The 26,821-nt window shown below is 42.8% G+C and overlaps 1 protein-coding gene across 1 annotated transcript; it reads left to right on the top strand.

The window, feature by feature from the left end:
• Positions 1 to 1,656: 1,656 nt before the first annotated feature.
• LOC105683018 lies at positions 1,657 to 18,958 on the top strand. The gene is made up of 6 exons (XM_048649412.1): positions 1,657 to 2,075; positions 9,441 to 9,646; positions 10,704 to 10,839; positions 10,964 to 11,097; positions 15,750 to 15,990; positions 18,567 to 18,958. The coding sequence occupies exons 1-6, from the start codon at positions 1,979 to 1,981 to the stop codon at positions 18,650 to 18,652; spliced, it is 900 nt and encodes a 299-aa protein (XP_048505369.1). The 5' UTR covers positions 1,657 to 1,978; the 3' UTR covers positions 18,653 to 18,958.
• The last annotated feature ends 7,863 nt before the right edge of the window (positions 18,959 to 26,821 follow it).

The raw sequence follows: 26,821 nt of genomic DNA, 5'->3' as shown, positions 1-26,821 counted from the left end.
TCTATGATTGCGCAATATCCAATCAATCAAGGTCGTGAAATTGTTTCGGCATTTCATAAATATCATACACGTATACGAACGAAAACAGTTTTATTTGCGGTCGTTTTTTTTTCTCTTTTCTCCAGTCCTATTTGTGCCAAACGGTCCCACCGACAAATCTAAGGGCGACAGGAATCGAAGAAGGTAGCAAAAAAAAAAAAAAAGAATCAAGCGATTTTTGTTCGCAGTGAACTTTGACGCCAGCGGGGGGATAATTGATCGAATGAAAAGTCGGGCAGAGGTGCGAATGAAGGTTTATATCATTCGTTTAGCCGGCATGTGACAATGACAGCGAACCGAAACAATTGAAAACGAAACTGGAACCCACCTACCGTGCTCTGGTGCTGAAGGCACCGGTAATTGTATAATTTCTCAACTGCAACCTGCGGAGCTAAACGGTGATGAAAAATAGTCGAACCAATCAACCGATGGGAAGTTCCAATGAATTGATTGATGAATTTTTCCAATGATCTCGAGTATATCACCGCGGAAGCGTAATTCGTCAAATCTTCAAACAATTTCAACGGATATCCGTCGTTGATATACGCAGGGACAGAGAGAGAGAGAGAGAGAGAGAGAGAGAGAGCGAGAAGAAAAAAGAGAGACGGACCCGCTGCGGATCACAACGATATGTCGGGGAACCGGGGAATCGGAAATGGTTGAAATAATCGTTGGGTTCTTAATTGTCTGCCTGCTCGTCGAAATAACGAGATCGATTTGCACGGCGTTTCGAGTGGCGAGAAGCGTCGTCCTGCAGAACTAATAGCAGGGGCTTTGATAACAGAGTGTGGAGTAAAAGTGTGCAGCTAGTAACGGCGACGTTAATGCTCAAAGATCGGTGCGTTTAATCACTTCAAAGGGTAAATCTATACGACCGCGTCGATGATGGTGGAGAAATTAGCACCCCTTCGACGCGGGCTAAAAGTTCGAAATATATCACGAAAATACCATATATTTCACCAGTCGATTTCTCACCTCGCGCGCGGTCACGAGAAAACAAGACTCACCATGGGGTTCGGGGGAAAAAAAGTTCTCGAATTCATTTCTCGTATAGTAAATCAGACAGCTGATAGGGGAAAGAAAGAGAAAGAGATAAAAATGGAATCATCTTTCTGTTCCAAACTTGTTTTCCCTGTAACCCTACCCCCTACCCCCTACCCCCTACCCCCCGACCTCCCGACTTTTAGACTCTCTGATCTATAATAAAAATAAATTTTTGTCGGAAACAAATCTTGGTGAAGATATGCATGACTTTCACCCGGTTCGTCCTGTTAACATATAGATTGCCGTTTAACGGAACAATCGGTTCAGGAAATTCAATTCAATTTCCTAAAGAAACTCTTCAGTGTTTGAGATACAGCCGCCGGAGAGATGTGGGGGTAAAGACGAGGTAAAATAAAAAGAGGACAGCAAAAAAAAAAAAACAAGAAAAAGATGAAAAGTCCGTAAAGGGGGGAAATGTAGAGGGTGGTCACCGAGGGATGAGCGAGGGAGCGAAAGGGAGAAACTTGAAGGATGCCGCTTCGGAAAGAGGAAAGAATCCGCGGGCTATAAGCTCGGCTATAAGGGTTGTCTGCGCGGGCGCCGCGGCCTGTGGGACCCCCTCATCCAGCATCCTCGTCAGTTGCAAGTCAGAAACAGTAGCGAAATCGCGTCAGCCTATCACCGAGTAAAATCGTCCAACTTCCGTTATCGCCGTTCTTCCTCGCGAGGAATTACCTCGGGTCATTTCGAACGACGATATTACGCGACCCGATGCGTAAAGTGTTTAGCGGAGAATTGGGTAAAAATTCCTTAGATTCCTGCAGCTCGAGTGTCGATGCACGGCAAATTTAACGCGGCCAAATGAGACGACGAAAATTATTTATGAAAATCATAAAATATGACACTATGTAAATGCAAAGAGTGCTTCGTGTGAGCTATTTATCATATTCGAGATATGCTATTGGTTCAAATTAGTGCAATGGATACGAACGGTAGAAAAAATGGGAGATTAGGACGAGTCCTTTTCACGATCATCGCGTTGATCGTCGGCGGTAAGTTTGCTCAGACGAATTATTATCGCAACTGCTCGTCGTACTGAATAAAAATAACCGTTGATAAATTTTCCAACGTTTCAAAGTTTCGAGACCACGTTGACTCTCGATACCGACGGCAGTTCGTCGTTCTCTGCTCGTGATTCTCCTTCGACGTATCGTCGGAAAACTTTCACTCTCTTCTACCCGGAAGTGTGAAAAGTTTTACCGTTTTTTGACGACACGATAACCCCGTGGACCGTTGGAGCTCTAGAAAATTTACTGGCTGACGAACGGATGTTTCCCATCGTGTTACCGATCAAGAAATGAGATCGGATTAAAAAGCAATTGCGTCGGTTCCGGAATACGTTTACGCGTACTTTTTTCTTTCGTAAAAATTTGAACGAGTCGCACCGCGGTCTTGGAAAGTTTAAAGTTTGTAAGTACAACGTGAGAAAAATCTCTTCGCTCTCAAAGGTCTCGTTGGGAGTGGATTCATTTTAGGTCGGCTCGCTTATAATTGTCGTTAAAATTACTCCCTTGCAACCGTTTCCCAACCCATTACTCTGCAATCGTTGGATCCCCCGATAATTGCTTTATAATAACAATTCTCGAGGAGGGGTAGTTAAGGCGACGTCCAATCGTGTTAAATTCACCTCAAGCTTTTAGCCCGAGTTATTATATATGAAACAACTGCAGCAGCTCTTGTCCATTACCACTGATTGGGATCAATTGTTGGATGAGGACTTCGACGTTGAAATTTTTCAGAGAATAATTTAACGGGTACGTATGTACAGTAACGTCAAACGCGGAGCTGTTTAAAAATATTTTATCGCTCAATTTTATGTCATCGACTGAAGAATGCACTTCATTATCCGTGTGGTTCAACGATCCTGGAAACCGGCTCTTCCGCTATTTAACGCGATAAATAAAACCGTTTACATATCTCTCTGGATCCAGCGCACCTCTGAAGAGGTCAGGTTAACGACCAGCGAATAGTCACCCGCAATTTGCACGACAATTCAACCGCGATATTCATCCCGTACCATCCCCTGAATTAAATCACTTCTGGGAATTCGGAAGATGGTAATTTCTCTGACAATAAAATGAAATTCAAATTGAATATACGAACTTCACGCGCACTTAGCTTCACTCGAGAACCTACTTCTTTGCATTTACTTTTTCCCTTCCTCTAATATTTTCGTCACCTGTGCATTCGGTGCACCAAAGATCTACCCCGAATTTTTGTCAAATGCTCAAACGATTTATTCAACGAAGGCCGATAATGCTCGATACGATCTTCACTCCGAATGAATAGAATGGCTCGTAACAAACGAAAACGAAGGCGTCGGTTCGTTTTTTGGGTTCGATTAGACTCGAGTGAAAGCTGTCTGCGAAGGTTTCCAACACGCAGTTGTGGTTTTCGCGTAATGGGTGAGTTGCGAGAAGTTCGCGGTACCGTTCTACCTTCGATATTTTCAAAGTTATTTATGTTAAGGTCGGAGAAACGGACGTGAATTACAGCCGTCCGCAGCATTTGTCATGCCCATTTATCTCGCGAAATTGCTATAGGTATCGATATTGTGAGAATATCCGGAACTTTGTTGGATCGCTACAAGGTAGTTTGATGGGATTATCGTGTTTTCTATTTTCTGCTGTTTCAGCGGGACGCAACGAAAGATCAACAATAGCTCCGCCTCAAACCATAGCCGGCGCGAGCTTTGCTCCCTTCACGGGAAGAAAATTCAGAGTAGGTAGAGTTATCTTGGAGTCTGGTGTCTCGAGTGATCCTGGAGGATTTGTTGCTGCGCACCAGATCTCTGATTTTTCAATAAGAAATCACGATGCAAGCGCGGAATTACGTCTTCCTTCATTTACCACGGATACCCGAGATGAAGAATGAGCTCGCGAAGAATCCTGCAACGTGATGAGAATTGAAATTACAATTTCATTTCAAACATCTGAGTTTGAAATTTATACTCGAATATTTCATCGGTTCCAGATGAAATTCAGCTTGACATAAACTACGATTTACGCATCACAGATGCATATCGAGTCGATACAACAGGCCACAAAAACCGCAACGATGGTCGCGGTGCAGGCTGGACTTTCATCGGAATGATTGTCCAATTTTCGAGTATATCGTACCCTTCGTTTGCGTATACAGCGCGGAAAATATGAGTTTTGTAATTTTGATTTTTGTAAAGTTTTTCACCGCTTCTTAACGGAGGTCCGAAATTGTAAAAACCGCTGACAGCACTTTGCCGAGAGGGATTTTGTTGAGCTTTTTAGTTGCCCTGGAAATTCACACGCATTCCATCCGAGGATATTGCGACTGAGTATCGCCTGGCATTGAGGCGTGCGAAATACGTTTAAAGCTGTATAGCAAATAACTAAGATTTACCGTCCAAAAAGCGCACAAATGGTCGGTACAGGAATTACACTGCGCGAACTATTCGTGTTATACCGCTTTGTTGGACAATTTTTTGTTTTTCCGTATTTTAATGAATATCGGCTAAATGATCCGCGCTGCAAATGGAAGAAACAAAACCGATAATGAAAAATCGATCGACAGTCGAAACGCGTATGAATATTCGCTACGGTTTTCTCCGCATCGAAGGAAGATTGGTGCACGGTGCAGCGGATGTGCGGTGCGCTGTCGAGCGCAAGGCTCTTATATTATTACCTTTCTTTTATCGTTGTTGAAAGCGATTGCAAGATTCGTCGGACGACATTCGATATCCCGAAAGACGTACGACCGCACCGTAGGTGTCAAAGTCTGGTGGAAGCGACTCTAGTCACGACAACGTGTAAAATGATCAAGCGTGTTACATGGAAGTGCCGCAGAGAAGGGCAGAGAAGAGATGCTGGTCTGCTTAGTGAGGTGAAATGCTCTTTGCCAATTATGGCTCGTCTCCCGAGATGTGCCAATGGCGGAAATACGACCGCATCGAATTCTAAACCACCGGCACTCGCTGCTCCCGTATAACGAGCTGGGTGCATTCACTCGGCTCGAATCGAAGCAAAACTCGCTCCGTCAAAGGAGTGAATGTGACCGATCAACATCGATTAGTTCATATTTCGCATTCGATGAGATTTCGTTCGCAGCTAGATTTTCCAATACCGGTACATTTTCCGTCGCGGTTCGATTTTAAGCGCCTATTCTCACGCGGGACGCTGGCGCTCGGTGCAGGTGGAAAAATAAAAATTTCTCTCGAATTTTTTCAATTGGATAAAAATTAAGCTTACAATTTGCTCGCCCCGACGACGGGATTCGTTATCGGGATATCTGTATTATCGTATAATGACTTCCTGGCCGCGCCACAAGCCCTGATCAATAATGTGGAAATGCTTCGGTTGTAATTAACATTATGTGGTTTCATCCCATGAATTATCCCCGCCGCATTCTGTGGCTGTGGACCTCTTCAATGTTTTATTACTTTGATGATTACGTGGCAAACGCGGCGTCGAAACCTTATTCGTAGTTCAGGTTCACGAATAGGAAATTTTTCAGAATTTCGGACGAATGAATTCGCCGAAAGCTCGGGTTGTTGCTCGCGGTCAGTTGGCATTCTACAACCCTGCGGATGATGACGAATATTTTCAATAAATTTCGTCACAAACTGCGAAGCTAATTTTAACGGTCTAAGTACGAGGTCCAATTCCTCTGTGAAGGAATAACGGGATTTGATAGTGAAAAAAATTGTTAAGAAAGAGAAATTCCGGGTGATATTTCAGCTGGTATTTAACAAACACAACCGGGTGTATAAATGTGTAAATATGATGCCTGCCGAAGTGAAAATTACGTTTGCCATTTGACTGCTTTGCAAATTTAATGAGTTTTCCTCGTTCCGAGTCGAGGGGCGCGAAATCGACGCTTTGAGGTGTGCCACCCACTTCCCTTCCTTCAATCTAACGTTACACTTGCTTTCGTCTTGATGCAAATTAGCGGAAAACATTATGATTATTCATAATTCAGGCGCAAGGTATTTCGTGTATATTTTCAAATTATTCATATCATTAAAAGCGAGTTTCAATGTAATATCGGACTCTATGAAAGTATTTTATATCACAGACTTGATGAATGAATTCTCTAGTAACTCCTAATACCCGTCTATTTTAACACGTCCTGTCAATAATTAGCTTCCTTGAAAGGGTGGAAAAAAGTCAACGTACAAAATTTCTTTTTGTGTAATCAGAGGACGAGCTTTTATTAATTATTAGCTGTTGACTAATTAACGATTATTCGGTACAATGAGCACCCCCTCTAATTATACAAATTCATATACGAACTCCGCTTACAAGTTACTTCGAGAATAAGACTGAAAAAAATGACAATAATAACGAGTAACTATAGAAATTATTCTGGGCAACTTTTACAGAACTTTCCCATGGCAAAGGTGTTCCATGTTATTCATGAAGGAAAACTGGAGAGGATTTGTTTTTTTTTTAATGCGTTCAATTTCCTTGGACATGTTTTATTTGAATGTTCAAGATTTAAACTACAGTTGATTACCAAATGTAGTCGGGTTGTTTGTTCCGTTTCATGGAATTCCGAGGGGGACTTTTTCGTCAATTTCAATTCCTAAAGTATCTTCGGATTACCAATTGTATTCCACGAAGTGAGAAATATTTGTACCAGATTACGTACTTATTTCCAAGTATGAAAATCAAACCCTGTAATGTAAACGTGTTTTTTTTACACGCTTCTATTCTGCCGAGAATTCTAAGAAACAAAAATAATTGAATAGGTTAATTTTAACAAAGGTGATCATTATCGAGTTATATTTCAACACAATTTCGTTATAACTAGGCAACGCAACAACATTAGTTCTCTAGACTATTCCTATGGTTGTAGTTCAGCAGAGTTCCGCTTAATTAGCATAGTTCGCTGCACGTACATATTCCCACCGAGTAAGCAACATTTGTTATACATACACGAGCGCTCCACGTGTGCTGTATAACCGTAGCTACGTAAAAATAATTTCATTGTTTTTTTTATTCGAAAATGTTCATTTTTCAAATGAATACGACGGAAAAAACTTTTAACTTGAAGGTTGAATTTTTCTATTCCTCAGACGTCACTTTATGGCTGGAGGAATAAAAAATTGAGATGATAATTGTGAGTTGGGCGACACGAAATCAAGGAGAATACAAGTAGAGTAAGGCCCTACGAGAAACTTGTCGTAAACATTATCCCTGGAGATTTATCGAAACCCCTAATTGTCTCGTGTTTTAGTTTGTGAGGAGTTTTTTCTTGCCATAAATATCGTCGGTGCCAATTACAGAATTGTATTGATATTTTGCACAGAGTGAACAGATTTATATCGTTAATATCTTATCGAAATTAGTTCTGGCGGTAACTTCTCGATGTCTACAAAAAATTTTGTTTCGGATATTTACCTTCAACGATACGCGGTGGCGTTCCCTTTTAACCTGATTGAGTACCTATATTTTATGTTATTACATTTCTGACAAAAAACGAAATTTTCTCCAACAATAAGCCGTAGGTGTAATGGCAAGAATGTGCCGAGAGTTCCGCTGCTACTTTTATCCGTACGGGAATCGAACGACTTGGCCTTTAATAATCCGGAACTTTATAACATTCTAAGGGATTATCAAGAATTAATCCAATAAATTTCAATAAAACATTCTCTACGCTCGCCTCTGGGGTTATCATAAAGCCACTGCTTGATCGTACCCATGAAACTAATCAGCCATCTAATAGGGATATCATTTCCAGTTCTGCGAACTTTTGAAATTTATGTAGACACCACGGAGGGAAGTGCATTATATTCGTAATTACCACTGGTACGTTAGCTGGTGCCAGAGGAATTGCCGAGGGTCGAAATACAGGGAGAACTCGAGCGGAAACCAAGTCCGAATTCCACCTTGGTCGTAACGCCGAAACAATTGCATCAACGCTACGTGGTTTCGGGAGGAGGTACACAGAATCGTACGCTATGTTATTATATGTATACACGTCGTACGGCGGAGAAGGAAAACTGCGTTTCGATTTTCAAACAGCGGGGATTATACGCGGCGGATTGTGTGCACGGTAAGGGGAAAGCCGCAATCGTTTGCAGTACGTATTTGCCCCCGCAGTTTGCGCGTGTTACAACATATCTGCGATTCGCCGGAATTCTCGCTTCCTAAGCGTATCAACATCCGTCGAGTGGGATGTCTGCAGCGCCGCGACGCGTCCGCATAGAATTCCTGCAGCCTCGCGACGCGCGGGTGTCCGTGACGCACACCGCACACCCGCCGCGGCGTATCGAAACAGTGGCGATAGGTGTGCTCGGGTATCACGGCTGCGGTTATTACCGCGCGTCCCGTCCATCTCCGCCTACGAGACGAGCGAACGCACCGTGCGGGAAACTCCGACGATCGTACGTCGTACGTACATCGGGAATCCAGCGGCGCGATCCAACCGACAATGGGATCGCTGTTTGCCACTTTTCCTCCAAAAATCCAGGGGGATTGTCCCATCGATTGAATATCGTCGCCAACTATAACCTCGCAAATGTTGAGAGCACTGGCATCGATGTATCAGCTTATAGCATGCTGAAAAACAATTCATCAATTAAAAAAATTAAGCTCCATTTCTGGCTTGAATTTGAATAAAATATTTAAAAATTGCGTGGATTCGAGTCAGAGTTTTTTCCGGTTTTCGAAGTTGCGGTAAAGTGGAAATTCAGGATCACGTGTTTTGGTCCATAGTAATAAAAGAATGTGTACAACCCATTTACTGGAGCAAGAGCCATTATGCTAATATCGTCGTTGAGGGCATGCTGCCTGGGGATAAAAGAAAATGCCAGACGATGCGGGTAGAATTTCAGTAGAATCTCAAAATCGTCGTTTCCATGAAGTGTTCACTTCCATTAAATGCGATAACGAAGACTACATTGATGTAATATAATCGATGACGGCTCGCTTTTCGTACGGTCGAAGTTTCGGTAAACATCGTACGACGTCAGTTGAAATCTCTCCGCCGGTAATCGGTGAATTTCCACCTGTCAGTCGATGGAACATTATGCTCATTAAACGTAACGTTACTCAAATGTTATCTTGGGAGACGTGGTTGAAGGGTTATTACAGAATAAAGGATAACGTGATTCGTGCTGGCGATATGATTCCTAGTTTCGGATTACCGAATTCGATATTGACTAAACGTTATTGATTCGTTTTACAAATCTCTCAAGAGTTCAGCTTCTCGCGCTATATGGCGAATAAATTGCAGAAGATGAACCTCTCGTATTTCTCTAAAAGTGATTGAGTGATTTGTGAAAAAATCAATTACAGAAATCCATCATTGAAACTGTCGTTATTTCCGATGCGATCAATTTGTCCGACGTTAACACTCGTCGACTGAATTTTTGTTCGCAGGGGCGACGGGGCTTCGTGACGTCCGGATCACGGTGCCGGCGATGGTCAGATCCAGAGACTCGGCGCTGCTCAGCTGCGACTACGACTTGGAAGGCGCCGATCTCTACTCGATAAAGTGGTACCACGAGGAGGAGGAATTTTACCGCTTCGTCCCCAAAGAAGCTCCACCGCAGGCGATATTCGCCGTTCGCGACATCCAGATAGACGTACGTAAGTTGCACGCGGAGGATCCCGATCGCCGAGTCCGCGGCCGATCGTCGAAAGCCTCGGGGGGTCGCCGGCTTCGCGAGCTCTGGAAAATCTAGAGAGTCGGGGGTTCGAAAGCCACGCGCTGATTTGGGGGAAAACTTCGAATCAATCACAAAATTACGCGCCTCGAGTTATTTTTTGTACCGTGGTTAGGTCCGAATCAACAACGGTATCATCACTCGGGGCGTACGTGCCGATGTTATCCGCGGGTCAGTGGGTCGGATGATTTGACGATGAACCGTTTGAATCGTAGGACTAGATTTCGGCACTTCCTAAATGCAGCGTGCAAAGTGTGACCTTGGCAACTTGTGCGAAAGGAGTAATGACGTGGAATTATGATTTTTATTTTTTTCATCATCTCCGACTTTTTACGTCTCGCCCGCGTAGCCGATATAGATCAGTTTTCATTTCCAAAAAATGACAAGAATCACGCACGTATACGGTGATCTCCGTAGTTTCGATTTCATTAACTACACGCGCCGTCGACGTTACAACCAAAATGCGAATGAATTTAGTACGCGCTTGTGGGACGCCGTTCGCCACCGCGATATACGTATTCATATGTAGATACATGACTAAATTATTCATAAATGTAAATAACTGAGGGTATATTTAAAAGTAACTGCGGGCCATTTTCGTGGTGTAATCCGCATACCTGGCAGGTGTGTTATAATTATTACCTCGCTAGTGAATATTTCCAAGCATATGAAGCTCTGCACCGCGGTAGATATTTTGTCCACTTTTTCATCGGTCTCCCGAAAAACTACAAGAATTTGCTGCCCGTGCTAAAGCTCTCGGCTTTTTTTCTTCAAATCTATTACCACGACCATTTTTACTTCAAACTTGAGTGCTGATCAATTTCCAAATAAAAATCTGTGGGGTAGAATCGACGCGGCGTTGCACCTGCATATCGATAAACGGGGGCTCCGTTTACGCGGAGCACTCGGAAGTGGGTGGCGAACGGCCATAAGTCACGGGTAAGAGCGGTCTAAATGTTTGCCCCGAAACCCGCAGAGCCAGCACTCGAACACGAGGGACGTGACGTTGGTGAACGTGTCCAGAAAGTTGACCGGAAGATACAGATGCGAGATCTCCGCGGACGCTCCGTCATTTCACACGGTGATAAAAACCGCGCCCATGCTGGTCGTCGGTGAGTAAACCCCTCTCGGCCCTCGCCCTCCCCCTCCCCCTCCCCCCTCCCCCTCCCCCCCTGCCGCTCCAGGAGCCGCAGCTCCGATCTCTTTGTCGCATCCGCTGAATTGTATAATTACCAGATGTCCCGGAAACGGATCCCTCGATCCAGCCGGAGAGACAACGCTTACCTGGGGGAGAAACTCTTCGGGCCAATTGCACGTCGGGCGCCTCGAGTCCCGCCCCCACCGTTACGTGGGCCGTCAACGGCGACCCTGTAAGTATCCTACGTGACCTCGCTCCCCGATTAAACTTGCCAAAGTCCGCAGACGCGCCGCTCTTTCGACCCCGAGGCGGCCCCTGCCCCTGCCCCGCTACGTTTCGCTTTCGCCAACTTTCTGCTTAAAAATTGATTGACAACGATTCATGTTTGTCTCTGCCACCACGTCACTGCGACGATCCCTTGATTTTCACCCTCCGTTACTCGTGCGCTAAATTTTCAAGAGAAATATGATTCAAAGAACTTTCACCATCCCGGCCATGCGTACACTGTTTTAGAAATTTCTCTCGTAACGCGAAATTTCCAAGGGATGTACGTACACGTAGTTCGGCCACGGTATGCTTCGGCAATGTGTTTGAAATATCTCCGACGCACGGTTACATTTTCTAGAAGAACTCTTTCCTTCAAATCTCCAAACAATGGAATTTATGTCCTTGTTACACGTGGAATATTTTACGTACCTTCCGGATAGTCGTTCAGATACGTCCATCCGCTAGTGAATTATTACGAAACCGTTGCGACTCATATATCGATTTAATGAATCACAACGTTTAACTTGAACCAAGAAGCGAATAATCGGAGCGCCTACTTTATATCCGAGTAAGATTTTCGCAGCAACCCATCATTCGGCACGATGACGTGGAATGGACGGTAAAGTTTGTATCTTAACGTTCGTTGTTTATTCGTTGTGATAAATCGTGGTGGTGGGACGCATACACCAAGGTATATAAATGTATTTACATACGGTATATTCGCAAATACATAGAAATCTAGTTCTCACCTCATGTCACGAACTGCAATGGACGTGACAGAAATTCTGTACCATTACTTTGTGCGACTGCTGCAGGTGAATTTATGACGCCACTATATAGTACATACACGCTATACATACATACACGCGTACGAGTTTTGAAAAATTCATGACAATTTGTTTTTCCCATATAAATAGCGCACGGCTTTACCCCTGGAAGGCGCCAACAATCTATAAGACGTATCGTCGTGACTGAACTTTTTTTTTTTTTTTCATATATATATTATTATTATACATTTAATCTGCCCAATCTCTCGGATTCGTTACACTTTAGTATCTCATACAATCTCTCTACCTCCTAATTCCTAATGGACCCTTGCCAAGTAGATCCCAGTTTACTCACCCTAGTCTGATAGAGTGGTTGGTAATAGCGGAGAGAAAAAAAGGGGGAAAAAAAAAGACCATATTCCCGCAATGTCTAGCGGATTAGCTTGTCTGGAAAGCCGCATTAAAAGTTATTGGCATCGTCACTTTCAAAGTATTGAATGTTTTACGAGTAACGAAAAAAAAAAAAAAAAGAAGAAGAAAATAGAAAAGTTTGTCCTTTATTTTCAAACGAAACTTAAAACAGTTGTTTTTACTCGCCGTTATAATACGCACGCGCTCTGATACGTCCACACTTTTCAAATAGAATATCATACAAGTTTGGAAAATCTTTCAGTTTAACTTATATTGTGTAAAAAGTTTTCAGTCCATTACTCGATGAAACCGTAAGTTTAGTTTTTTCTTTCTTTATTTCACCGTTTTTATGAACCTAAATACGATCGTACCGCAGGATCAAGTATACGTATACGTTCGTAAGAACTGTACGTATACCTATACATTTAACTTTCAGACTATGAATCACGCAGTCGTACATTATAGTAGAAGAAACAAAAGGTTGGAGTAAAAGAGACCCGAAAAGTTTACTACACTCGTGTGAAAAAAAAAAAAAAAAAAAAAAAATAGAAGTAGAGCGAAAGGTGCAAAAATAAAGGAAGCTGGTAGGGAAAGCGGGCGAGGAGACGAAAACCTTGGGATTCTGAAGAGTCCTAGGAAGCTTCAGCCCAACTCCATCGCGCGAACCCATAAGGAGGAAAAGTTATACAAGAGGCAAACGGCGAGATCCTGGGGGACAATTTACGCGGTTCCCCTCTCACTTTTGAAGACACGTGGGACTCGCACACTTTTCTTTGTTCTCTTTCGAAATTTATAGATCGGCTGGTTGGGGGGAAAGCCTATAAAGAAGAGCATTATTTTCAGAGGTAGCGCGTTTGAAGGTCTTCTTTTTTTTTCATCACTCTTATTCTTTTTGTTTCCCAATTTTTCCTTTTTCCTTTTTCCTTTTTCTTTTTTCTTTTGTCTTCTCTTTGCAACCCTTATATCGACACGACACATTGTGAAATTGTTTCACTTTATTTCTTTCCTTTTTTCGTTTTACTTTTCCCCCGTATCCTTTATCCGACCCCGACCCCGACTTTCGTCGGTATTACGATAGTTAGGCGGAAAAAGATATGGAAATTCAATCACCCCGCACGTGAACTCGATTATACCGTTACATGCGTTGCCGCAGGTTTGTTGTCACCATGCGCGCGGTAAAACTTCTGACTCTTAATACATGCAAAAACTTCGTCCTTCCTCATTGCCGCGCGTGCTATTCACTAGCGACAGTAATAATTATGCGGGGTGAAACTACCGGCGTATTCGTGTCGTAAAGTGCAGGAAGACATTGTTGCGGGATGCTCGCTTGCATGCGGTCCGTCCGGGATAACGCGGTAAGAATTATTACGAAAACGGCGTCGTCACGATGCAACTGTGCTATAACGCACGCGACCTTGTTCTCGTTTTTTGAATTCCATATCCTTTTTTTTTTTCAACTCGCCTTTGACTCACGTTTTCGCACGTGTAATGGACAATTTAATGAAAAAGAAAGAAACTTTTTTTCCTCGACTTAAGATCATTCCGGGGTTCGAGCTCCCCGGTAGAGTTTGGATTGGAAGAAAGTTCGTTGGTTCCGAACTATACATATACTATGGGTACACCTCTCCTACTGTCAAATGAATTTCAAAGTTTTTTCATTGCGACATCCCTTTGCCGTTCGTTCGTGCTTGACGCTCTTAACTCGCGCGTATTCTTATTTTTTAATCATTTTTTGTTTTTTATTTCTTGTTTTTTTTTTTTTTTTCCTCCTAGCATAGGTAGCTACAAAGTATCGCGGCAAATTTAATTCAAAAACTTTCAGTATTCATTCCACCCGTCTTCTTTTGGATATTTGGATAACGCTAATTAAAATTGTTACTGACTTTTCTGAGCGATTGTACCGTAGATACAATTTTCTTGAATTAAATATCGCTGACGTTAATTCTTAAACGGACAGGCAAACTGAACCAGATAAATTTCCTACGAGAATTTAATGAACCGTTCCCAAAAAATGGAAAGTTTTACGAAAACGGAATGTTTTCAACACCCTTTTTTACATCAACGTCGATATACCCAAGTCGAATTTTTATTTTTCTTTCCCGCGTGTCTCTGACACGCTTCGGATTTTTATGCCAGTTTGCAGGGAGAGGTGATTCTCTTTTTATTCTCTCCTACTCCCATTTTCCTGGTGCCCTCTCATTCCCATGGCGCTAGAAGACCGACGAAACCGTACATGACATACGCTGGGCGTATAGTTGAGCTTCCGTTGATTAAAAATGGTTATTAATTTGCAAGTTTCCCCCGATTGGTTTATTACCGTCTGTGTACCGAGCCGGGCTCGATAAATACGCGGGTACAATCGAGCGAGCGCACGTCCAGCACGCGTGTCAGGCCGAGTGGCGATCGAATCGGTTTCACCGAAATCAACGGATCAGCAGATAAACTTCATAATTGAATTTGCTGTCCTCCACGCGATCTCGCAGATGCGATAAATGCCGGAATAGCCGTTGCTCCGCAGGTTTGCTAACCGAATTTTCGTTACACGGTCGAAAATCTCATCCTACCCTCTTCATTTTTTTTTTTTTTTAGCGTAGACTACACGATGAATTATGAATTTTGCCAAATTTTTTTCCTACACCCTTCCTTGCGCTATCTGGACCGTTGGATCATTTTAAAAGAATTGCGTCGGATTCTTATCCCTGTTATGCACTTTTATAACGTTCGCCCTCATAATATGCTAAGTTATGCATTTTTCGTACGAAGAAAGTGGCTGCTCCTAACTTGCAAGATCCATTTGGTATAATGTCTTTCGCCCCACATAGTCGTGTGCTTCTTGCGTTACAACTCCACTATGTAGATTGAATTAGGGGGAAAAAGTAACGGAAAAAACGAACTCGATGAAAAAAAAGGACTAAAATTCGACTAGCGCATAAAGAAGCTTGGGGTAATAAAAACTTAAAAATTGAGTGATAGCGTGTACGTAACGTGCGGATATCGGAGCAAAAAAGGTTCGGTATATCCTTTGGCGCGTGCATCGGCTTTTCGTTATTCTAATGGATCGGGCTCGTTAAAATGAAAGTGAATTTTTATGTAACCTCATCCATTCCGATACGGTCTCGCTATACTATTTATCTTATGAGGTATTACATGTCTTCGTGATGAATATATTTTACATTCGATGCCGAGCACGTTATTCGCTAATTTTATTTAACAAGAAAAACATTTCACTATGTAACAGAGGTGTAACTCACACCCGATGATCGAATTTTTACGGGATAATACCGCAAGATGTGCTCTTAAGATACATCGTCTTCTCAAGAATATTAATGACAGCTACGGAATGATTGATTATAAGTCACAAACAATTTGAGCACGTCTGACCAATACTCCCCGAGTTTGACGGGGTCCTTTTTTTGGACTGATCCGATTCTCGTTGCAGTTGAACCGGACAAAGCTGTCGCACAGAACGCGGTCCCGTCTCTTGGGACACGGCGACCTCCAAGCGACCCTGTCGATGTTGGAGCTCGAAACGTCCGGTGAGCTTTTCAAGGACGGCAAGTTAGTCCTACGCTGCTTCGCGGCGATATCCACAGTTTATACGGCCTCCGCCGAGTTGGTCGTAGACGAAGACACACCCCTCCTGGCGCCCATCACCGGAGACGCCTCGACGCACCTCCGTCGTGAGTTCACTTTTTTTTTCTTTTTTTTTTTTGTCATTTGGGAACAGCTACGCTAACTTTTTCCCTCTGTTGTCAAATGTTCTTGGCAGCTGGTTTGGTCATTAAATACTTGTTTCGTGTTTTATATTCGTATCGTCCGTTGTAAATTGATAACGCATGCATTTTACTATTCAAATCAGTAACACAAGCCGTTTGAAGTGCCCGGAGTGATTCTGTCGTACCTGCCGTTATTTTCACGGACTGTTAAAGATCCTTCTCCTCTCCCCCGTTGATTAGTCCAAAAATGAAATACATTTTTCATCCATTGAACCAAAAACTCCGGTTATTCATCACTTTTTAGAAATGATAAACTGGGTACAAATCCCAGGCATCAAATCATACGTACGTACGTAAGCGTTCATCCGATGATTATAGTATATAATGTACGCGTTTACCAACTTTTTTTTTTTCATTGAATTTATCGGCAGGTAGATCAATCGCGGATTCTGATTCCTGCCGATAAATACTTAGGAATATCTACAGAAAAAGAGATGTCGATTTCTTTACCAAAAATTGAAAAACGCCAAAGGCTTGAAAAACATTTCGATTCTGTGCCGAAAATAATGATTTTTTGTCTCGAATTTTTTTTTTTTCTGTTCTCATCTTACAATTAGAAAATACCTTTTCCCGGCGGATATTCATCCGCAGAAATGCGGCGGGAATTGTAAATGATAAAACGGAGTTTGGAAGATTGCTATCATCATTGTCGCTCTTCTGACAACTATTGAATGATATACCAAGTGTTTTCCCATTATTCCCGTTTCTCGATGAGCCGAAGCAGCTTTCGCGTCCATAGAATATTCGCTCTAAAAGTACGTTTGCCGCGTGCAATGTGTCAAATAATATTCTCAAGAAATACTGGGGTGTCGATTAGACGATCTTGCGTTGGGAATTTGGGGGCGAAAAACGTACCGTACAGGGTCCTTATTTTTCACTGCATATTTCAAACGATGGGCTTTCCGTTCTCAAATTCCTCTCCAGTCCCGTGAAAAGAGAACTGAGAATAATCTTTCAAGCGAATCTTTGAAGGAAAAGTAACCGGCTGTGTATTATTTTGCGGGATTTTAAAAACCTAGTGCCCGGCGATTCCGCAAATGGAAATGAAAAAATAAATAACAAAAGTACGGAGGTATAATGCGAGGCATTGGGAGTGTAAGGTTCGAAATATGCTTGAAGAATTCGACAATTATTTCATATAAATTCCGTAGATTCCGCGAGAGAGAATATTCTAAGAATAAAGTACACGAGAGGTAAGTTAGAGTAGATACATGGGTGTCTGGGTACTTTTCTTTCCTGTACCAAGAATCATATAAAGTTGAAGTTAAAAGTCAGATCTCCAAAATTTATGTTGAATTATTCAATTTTTTCTTCTTTCTCTTCCCCTGCCCCGCTTAAACTCGGCCGTATAAATCAAAGCACTTGAAAAATTTATTTTTTCAAATCACATTATAAATTTTCGCACTTTTCAATGGCGCGGCAGATCCTTTTGTTGATTACATCGCTGAGGATGTTTCACACAGCCGGAACCAACGGCAATTCTTTGCTGTTCGAGTCGTGTGTAGCTTGAAAAAAAGTAATAACAAGATGAAAAATAAAAGCGAACTCACCCACCGGCAAGCAGACTTGGAACGCTGTTTTCTCAATATAACGGGATTCTATACATCCAATTGAAACGAGGGGGGTGGACCGGTAAACTCTCCGACAAACGAACAAAGAATTCTCTTCCATTACTAATTTCTTCCTTTGAGCGGTGAAACGCGTTTCCATTCCTACAGGATAACCAAGAAGAAAGCACTTTATTCAAAAGCATATCTTCGCAGAACAGCTTTCGGCTGAATTATCAGAAAATTTTGTTCATACAATTTTTACATTTAATCCATCGGTATAGCCATTAATCTGCAATTTTCACTAAGACCAATAATTGATTAACAATGATGAATCAACACAATGAAATACACTTCGCGCAAAAGTCGGACGATTTTCCAACTCGATTCGTGAATTTCCTCGCTCCGATTATATTTTCATTCAATGTCCTTAGAAACTTTTGATTATTAATAAAGTTGCACAAAATTTCATTCGTTGTACATCGAGTGATTGTATATGAAATTATGTACATACCTCGTATGAAATTGCCTTGCTTTTCAGTAATTCAAGTACCTGCCACAATAGTTGGTATAGTGTTACATTAGTAAGTGTAATCACTTTCTCAAGTAAGAATATCCCTATACCTCCACCGATGACGAACTTGACCGCTTTGTAAATATCTCATTAATAAACTCGTTTTGGTTTGGAGCGTTTACCTCCAGACACGCCAGCTCGTTTTCATCAAACTCGCCAAGAACCTCGTGACGAGATGTGGGGAATAATTGCACGACGACGTACCCGTAGCACTTTACTTGGAATTTACACGACAAGCTTTGTCAAAATTATTCGGTGCACACCGCGGAAGCGAGGGACGCGATGATTTTCAAAGACACTCCAACACATATCGACGATACCCCCCCGCAGCGGCTAACGACCGATCGTTCGTGTTTCAGGGTCGAGCGGCTGCGGCGTGAAAAGTTCTTCGGAGATGGTCGTCCTCTTCGCCTCGCTGGCGTCGCTCGCATCCTGGAGCAGGTAGCTCCTCGGCTGGAGAGGAGGCCGTCGTCGCCTCTGTCCGACCCGGTCGCATCGTCCGCGTCAACCCAGTAGCTAGGGCTTCCAGTTATGTATGTTACTATGTATGGTGTAGATAGGTGGATCATTTTTATCGCGACGACGAGCGACGAGCGACGAGCGACGCGCCAACGAAACGACGAGTCGGAGGGCCAACGGAGCGAGGGAAGAAATCGAATCAATGAGAACCCATATACAATTAATTTTAAACACGTTATCTTTTGATGTAAATTGTTGATAATAAAATGCGGTCACGTATTACGCAATCGAATCCCCGACTAGTCGAAGTATACCGAGAATCGGACGGAAGCTGTCCACCTCTCCCAATGGGTGTCGACTTTCGAAAAGTGGGACCCCGTTCGCCGTGAGAATCTCACGGCGTTGAGCGGTGAAGGTTCCAGCGGAGTGATTCGGACACCGGAGCGAATTCCTTCCGCGTGAGAGAAAATTAGAGAAAAACACGCGTACATCTCGAAGAATCGGGTCGAGTGGTGATTTTTCCGACTTTACTCCGGTCGAGATTTCGTAGCGAGAAATACTCTCTTTAATTCACCCGCACTCGAGGTTCGACCTGCACGTCGGAGGTTCATGGCCCACGTGGTAACGGCTGCGACCGTTACACCGGAGATAAGGACATCCCGGCGGAGAAATATTTCCTGTGATATAGGGGGACGCAGAAGTTGCGATCGAACATCACATGCGCGTACTCACCTATTCCTGCTGTTGTACACAAATACTCGTACTTTACATTCTTCACCCGGCTCAGAGTCTATCCGGGCCATGTTTCAGAGCTACGAGAATTGTGATTTTTCGAATGACGTTCAGAGACTTGTTGAGGCAGTCTGAAAAAACTTATTGTTTTACAATTTGACATGTGCTGTATGAACATGAACTGCTCGACGAAAGAAGAATCGCGGGGAGTCACTGACCCGAAAGGTAGGATTTGTCAAAGACTGTTTTTTCAGAATCGATTCGGAATCTCTGAAAGTTCGTTGATTAAAAACGAGTCCTAGCCTTCAAGCGTGAACAAAGGAAATATAGCATCAACGGTTCATATCGAAAATCATTTCCATGCGCAGCATATTTTTTTAGAATTCAGCGAAAAGTCAGCTATCTCTAGTTACCCTACGTAAGCAAAAACCTACACGCAATGTTTATTCTGTGTAATAACCACGGCGAAACTATAATAAAACGATTCTGGTAAGGTCGTAAACGTGATATTTTTTCTATTTTCTCGGTACCAGTGACGAGTGGTTTTCTACTTTATAAATCGATTTTATGGAATATTCTACATTCGCCAATATTCTATCGGAATAATAAATTTTATGGGATTTCAAAGGTTCTCCTTTCATACCGACTGAACTACCCGTCGACATCGCTGCATGAATTGACCATATAATTTTATATTATTCTTCGCATTCAAATCTCATTTCATCGGATGTCCGGCGGACACGTCATTCTATAAAGCTTGTTTATTCACGAAATCCTCGCAGGGATTTTTTTATTCCAGCCTTCAGACGAAAATCAAATGAAAACCGTACGGGTAAGGAAACAAAAGCTATTCGAACAGCGAATCTTCTCATTCTTCGGATACGGTACTTTTCACATCACAAATTTGTTTAACTGAAACAACGCTGAACCTATCGAATAAATTCCCATACTTGAAGATTAAATAACTCGAGATAATTGATCAACGTGGCAATTGAGGCAATTAGTATTCACAAGTTAGAGATTAGCTTAACTTTGAAGCATCGTTACGTCGAGCCGAAGTGCGTGGCTCTTTATGAATCCCAAGAGATTGATATGATCCGCGTACCCGACAAATAACATGACCGATCTCCTGACGATGGGGAGTAAAAATACTAAAAATTAATTGTTGTAAAAATTAATCATTCAGAAAAAAAGGTAGAGAGTACCGGAAAAGATTTAGATCGTTCCGTCTCGTTAACATCTGGTACTCTGTTCTCGTGTCCGTGCAAGGTCCGCGAAAAAATTCATACGAACCTAGATAAATTTTTCGTTTCCGTTTATCTTTTTTCACAATTAATTTCGCTAAGCATACATTACGTTGTCTCGCGTAATTTCACGCGACTTCGATAGAAATATTAACGAAGGTAGGAATTCCGGTGCGGTTTGTAGCGCAATGTGAAGTTTCGTTTTTGCGAATAACACGTACTTTCGCAACGATTCAGTCGAGTAAACCCATGCGTCGTTTTACTTCGATCGAAGAAAATCTGCAGCCAACTTCGACCTCCCGTCGCGGCGCCTCGAGAGATATATCGACTGCAATGTCGGGGGTAACGGTACCTTGTATTAAACTATATCTAGTTATATAATGTCAACTTTAATCAACCGAGGTGGGTAAATACGTAGAGAGAACTGGAAATCCCGTTTAACCCTTGTCCCAGCGGTTCTAAACGCAAAATGTATTATCCCTAAAACAACGTTAATGTGCGACGGTGTATAATGTTGGTAATTATACGCGAATGTATGGCTAGATAAACGCGAAATTCTAGCTAAAATCGAGCTGACATTTCACATTTACAAAACTCATTGTTTCATTAAGTCCGTAAATTGATCGTAATATCGGAGAAGTTTGATAACGAAACGTACCACGTATAATATCCATGGGATCTGAGAATCTAAGACTTCTGAGCCAGAAAATTATTTCGGAAATACTTCCATTTATTTTATTCCAACGGCGGATTCTGCTTACTGCATAGAGTTCGGATGGAAATTGAGCGGCCCTTGCTCTCCAAACCATATTTTTCGTACGACTTTATCCTGCAGGGAAATGTGGTGCTTTGAAGGAAAGGAGCTTGTCGAAAAAGAGATGAAATCCTTTCTATGCAACGTGAATATATCCGACATTTATAGACGTTCTGAAAACGTCACTCCAACCTCGTTCATCAAATGAAAGGTCTAGAAGTAGCTATTGGGTGTGGCGAAAGAAGAAACAAAAAAATACTGAAAAGATCACCCCTTCTTTTCTTTTTCCTCCAGAATATGGAAACAGACAAGGAAAAAAAACTGCAACCGTAACGGTTCGATGAGACAGCCAATATTTTTGCACATAGCGAATAGATACAACAGCAATGAAAATCGCGCGTTTTCAAATAAAGTGATTTAAGCAGCACGCAAATAGGTATTTACAAGGGTGCACCATTATTAAAGCCAATATCCCGCCTGCCTAACAACCCTCTAACGATCCTCCTCCTCCGTCTCTTCTTCGCTCCTCTTCGGCCCCGTTTTACCTCGGCCTATTTCCCGCTTTAAGCTCCTCCATCGTTATCAAGGTTTCTCTCCTAGGCTTCAAGTTTTGGAATCAATTACGGTCGTCGTCCGTTATAAATATGTATAGTAGACACTCATTACCTTAAATACGACATTATCCGTCCGAATTATACATGTGTAAGTGGACATTTAGCTATAAATGCACATAAATTTTCTGCGGGACAATTGTCTTCCCTTGCATAACGGGGAGTCGAAAAAAAAATCACCGTGCACAATCGGCCTGCGATTATTATACGGGGAAAAGGGTTCGCGTAGGCGTGTGTATATGCAGGATACCTACATCCACATGCGTTATATTGGCAAAGACTGAATTTTTGCTGACTCAAAGATTTCTAGCCCCTGGGCGCCTTGCTCCTGATTCAGCTAGGATTCTGCAAAGAAACTTGACTCGCGGGGTACAAGGAAAGGTTTTCCCTTTGGTTGTTTTATTTTTTATTTTTTTGTTTTTTTTTAATTTTTTTGTATTCCGACAAAAAGTCAGAACCCTTTATATATTATTCTTGGGAAGAAAATAATGGGGGTGACTCCATAATAGCATGACAGCAAAATGTGGGGAATATTTTTTCTCCCCCTACTTATTGTTACAATTTTTTTTCTCGTCACCGTTTGGCATAAAAATTCCAACAAAGATACGAAAAACTCATTTATGTCTCTACAGATTTATTTATTCGTCGTAGCGGATTAATTGGCAAATTCTGATTATCGATATCGATTATAGCTGTACATAAAACTATATGTATAGTGATCGACACGGGGATTTGGAATTTGGGATTTTTGAGATAATAATTTTCAGCATGACAAAATAGCGTCAGTGATAGACTCTGAGAAATGTTGAATCAGTCGGGTCATCGCAAGGAAAATTTATGGAAGCATGTACTACTATAAATTATAATTTCAACTCCGTGGAAATTGTTTGATTTATGAATTTTTGTGCGAGAATAAATAAATGAACAAATAAATAAATAAATAAATGACTCGTGAATAGAAAGAAAAAAAAAAGAAATGGAAAAAAAACGACGAAATATTTTAAACACTCTCCGCACGTGTGCGTACGTGTAGGTATACGTCGAAGTAAAATTGACTCGCCAGAAACGAACTTTTGGTTCATGCTCCGAGTTTCGATTCGCTGTTGGGAGCGTCGAGTTCCTTTTTCAGCGATGATTAATAACCGCTGTCCCGTTTTTCACACATAGGTATACGTATACGTGTTGAATGTGTACAGGTAGGTATGGGTGGTATGCCTACTATACATACTTTCGACGCGTATAAGCTTGACTCTTTTGACAAAATCGCTAGTCGTCGGGGACACAATAACGTATTGGCGTTTCAGCTTGCGTCGCTTCGCTCCGGGGGATAATCCGTTTTAAGGAAATAAATTACATCAGCTGACGCTCAAGCGATGGCATACAAAGACGACGACTACGACGACGCCGAGGACGATGTTGTAGGGATGGAAACGCGGAGGTGACTGGCAATTTTTTTCTACTAGACCCGAGAAAAGGAGAAAAACATACGAAATTGAAAATTGGGGGAAAAAGTGCCCATGATTTTTTCAAATATCATATTTCGATCAGTTTTGATAAAAAGCAATTTGCATAGAGCTGAAAGCGACGTGGAGCCTGCAAGAGTGACAAATATATTCCAAATTCGCTGGCTTTTTTTTTCTTCTTTCATCGGCAAACCATCAGGGCATAGTTGGGGGTATGGTTGTTCCATTTTTGTGCGCAATAATTTCATCAATTTTTGGGAGATGAGTTACAACATGTGATGCTTTTTATATTGCGAATATTTGGAGCACGCGCGATTCGCTATCGGTTCTACGAAATCAACGAAGTCCTATGATGACTTGGCGAGCGTTGGGTTCGAATTAAAATATAAATTTACAAGTGCGCGCGTAATACAGCAACTAAATTATTTCCATACCAGAGGAAGAAACTCTGGCATACAGATATACCTAGGACGCGGTGCGGAAAAGGATCGATTGACGTGTAATGAGCGATATTGAAATAAAGTGAAGTTCCGATTACGTTAAAATTTCACGAGCAGTATATGTAATTTGTGTATATGCACGCAATCACAGTACATGACGAGTTCCTTTCTAGCGACGTGATATGCAGTTCATGGAAACGTGGGTGTGGTAATTTCCTACTTTGTTGTGTGACATGAATCTACTCACTTCTTTTCGTGTTTCTATTTAATTTGTTTTCTTCTTTTCATACACACGACGTAAGATCACCTCATTGTCAGTGCAACGGAAGGGTGGTGTTGATCTTTACAAACGAAGAGTCTACACTTTGACGTTAGCTTTTCTGAAAATCCTTGATGCGTCTCAAAGTAGGTATATACATGACATACCTATTGCGTCAAAGGCAGGCATGTACCGACCTTTATACAGGATAAGGCTTTTATGGCTCAAAAATGACAAAAGGATCTTGGAGGCAAAGAGAAGATCACCATACAGTCTGTACACATCTAGATAACATTTTGATCCCTCGCAAGTTCTGAAAATGACTCATGTATCGTTTATCCCGAACATCTAGGAAAAAAAAACTAACTTAGCACGCACTTGAGATATCTTCAAAATAAAACATATTCTATACATTGCATAGTTGCGGTGGAATCGAACCTCACTTCGATTCTTCACGATCAATCGAAGATCGGCAGGTCCCAACGCTCCGCGTACAACAGCCGTTCGTCGAGCGCGGCATAGAGTAATCCGCCACGGAGAAGGAATCGACGTGCGATTCGCGGAGCCACGCGACCCGAAAGCATCCCTGCGAAAAGCTCAATCCGCTAATTACGTCGGCGCACCTCCGCTCCGCTTAGGTTAGAGAGCGCGGAAAGCCACGGGGGGGGGGGGGGGTGCGAGAATCGGGCGGGCGAAACGTAGGCGGAGGACGCGGGGCGCGGAAGGACGTCGCGAGGTGACGCGTCGTCGTCCTCCGAGAGCTTAGGGCGACGCCTTTGAATAGTCGGCGATACAAAGCCGCCTGGTGGCGTCGCATTCCGAACCGACGCGCGACGTATGTACTGCGTGGAATATACGGCTGCTTTATGGAAAGCGGAAAACAGAACGGCGGCTCATTAGGGGTAACAGGCGGTGGAGCGAAAGACGAGGCTCGTTATCTATGAACCCGCGAAACCCACGGAGATTCCGTGCGGCCTGTGCGGCTGCATACGTTGTAACGTGGCGTTTTCAGCCCCGTTACTTCGGCACCCAAATCTCCCGAAACTTCCTCCCGTTTTTCGTTAATATTATAGAAAACTACAGCACACCGAAAAGAATCACCAAGGCTAAATTGAAATAAGAGATATTCCGTATGTTAAGCTAATTTTCGTTGTTGTTCCGGAAATTCTCTTATGTGACCTGGGGAAAATACCGACGAGTTGAGACAAGGACGACCTACGACGACCTCCAGGACCCTTTCCTCAAAGGATACAACTCTGACGTCATCCGTGCCAATCAAAACATCGATGTGGACTCTCCAGCTGTGGACCGGACAATCAGCTGATGATAGCATCGCCAACATCTCCCGTCTCCCGATCTACCGAATCGCTACCGGCATACAATAGGACCGCAAGACGACCTGTCTACGATCTCCCGCTAGACGATCGGTGCGTAAGACGCTCCGCTACCGACAAAAGGATGCTACGGAGACGGCGTATAGGGTGGCATGGATCGAGTAGTGTCACCTCCCGTCTCGTAACTTACTGGCCAGGAGCCAGACCAAACCAACATCTACCGTTCCGCAACTGATCCCGTCACCGGGTAAAACTTGGTAACCTCCCGAGATGACGTTCTGCCTAGGATGGCATGTAGGAGCCGAGGCACAGGTGAGCCCAGGCCTACATTCCGACTCCCGTAACAACATAGGATAGAGATGTTGTTCTTGACGACGAGGACTCCAAGTGCCTGAGTCGACGCAGCCTTGGATGGCCTTCCGAACGCAGACAGCCAGCCGGTCGGTACTCAAAAGCGAGCGCGGCCAACGAGGAAGCATGGATGGTGACGTCAGAGGAGAGGAGAGGCGCCGAATAGGCAAATTCAATTGTCACCCAAAGAATTGCGCCCTACACCTGTGGCCTAATTAGGAGAGGGAAACGCCAATCCGAACGATTTCCGAGAAAGAAGATCCTGGACATCGGCGCTCAACTCGTCCTACTCTACGACATATCGTTGGACAGACAGGACGTCTATAGTTAGATCCTTTCATACCCGTTAAGGTCTTCCTTTTTCCGATTTCCCTAATCTACCGTAGCGCTCTCGTTTTTCACCTATCTACCGCTATCGTTGTGACTTAGATTCAATCCCAGTCCTCCTTTAGCGTCAACAGTTTACTTCAAATTTCGAATCACTAGTTAAAGTTTGTAATTTAGAATCTGTAAAATCAGTGGGTGCCGAACCCCTGCAGTAAGGTAAGGTTTTCCACCTTCTTAGAGAGGCACGAAGTAGCCAAGTGAGGGTTGGGAATTGCCTTGAAGTATTGTGTATTTTGTTATATTTTGTGTAAGTCGGTGGGTACGAGCCCCACCGCATCCCGTTATATTTTGTAAGTCGGTGGGTACGGAGCCCCACTGCAATTTGGTACGGTCCGGTCCGTTTTAAGTATTTGAGTTTTGGGCAATTCTGCAATTCCTCCCGGCACACCTCGTGGCCGAATTAAGTTATCGTACGTTTTGGAAAATATAGTTATCTGTGTCTTTAATTTGGTCTGCTACCGTTTCTCCCGTGCATTTGCTGCACGTGGTTTAAGTCTGCTATTTTATAAATAAGTAATATGTTAAGTAAGCCTTGGTGATATCTGGTGATGCTGTATGGTATATTGATTATAATTCGATG

This window comes from Athalia rosae, chromosome 2 (genome assembly GCF_917208135.1).
Source record: "Athalia rosae chromosome 2, iyAthRosa1.1, whole genome shotgun sequence".
NCBI lineage: Eukaryota > Metazoa > Arthropoda > Insecta > Hymenoptera > Athaliidae > Athalia > Athalia rosae.
Note: the sequence above shows the minus strand (reverse complement) of the source record. Positions and strands in the feature narration are given on the sequence as shown.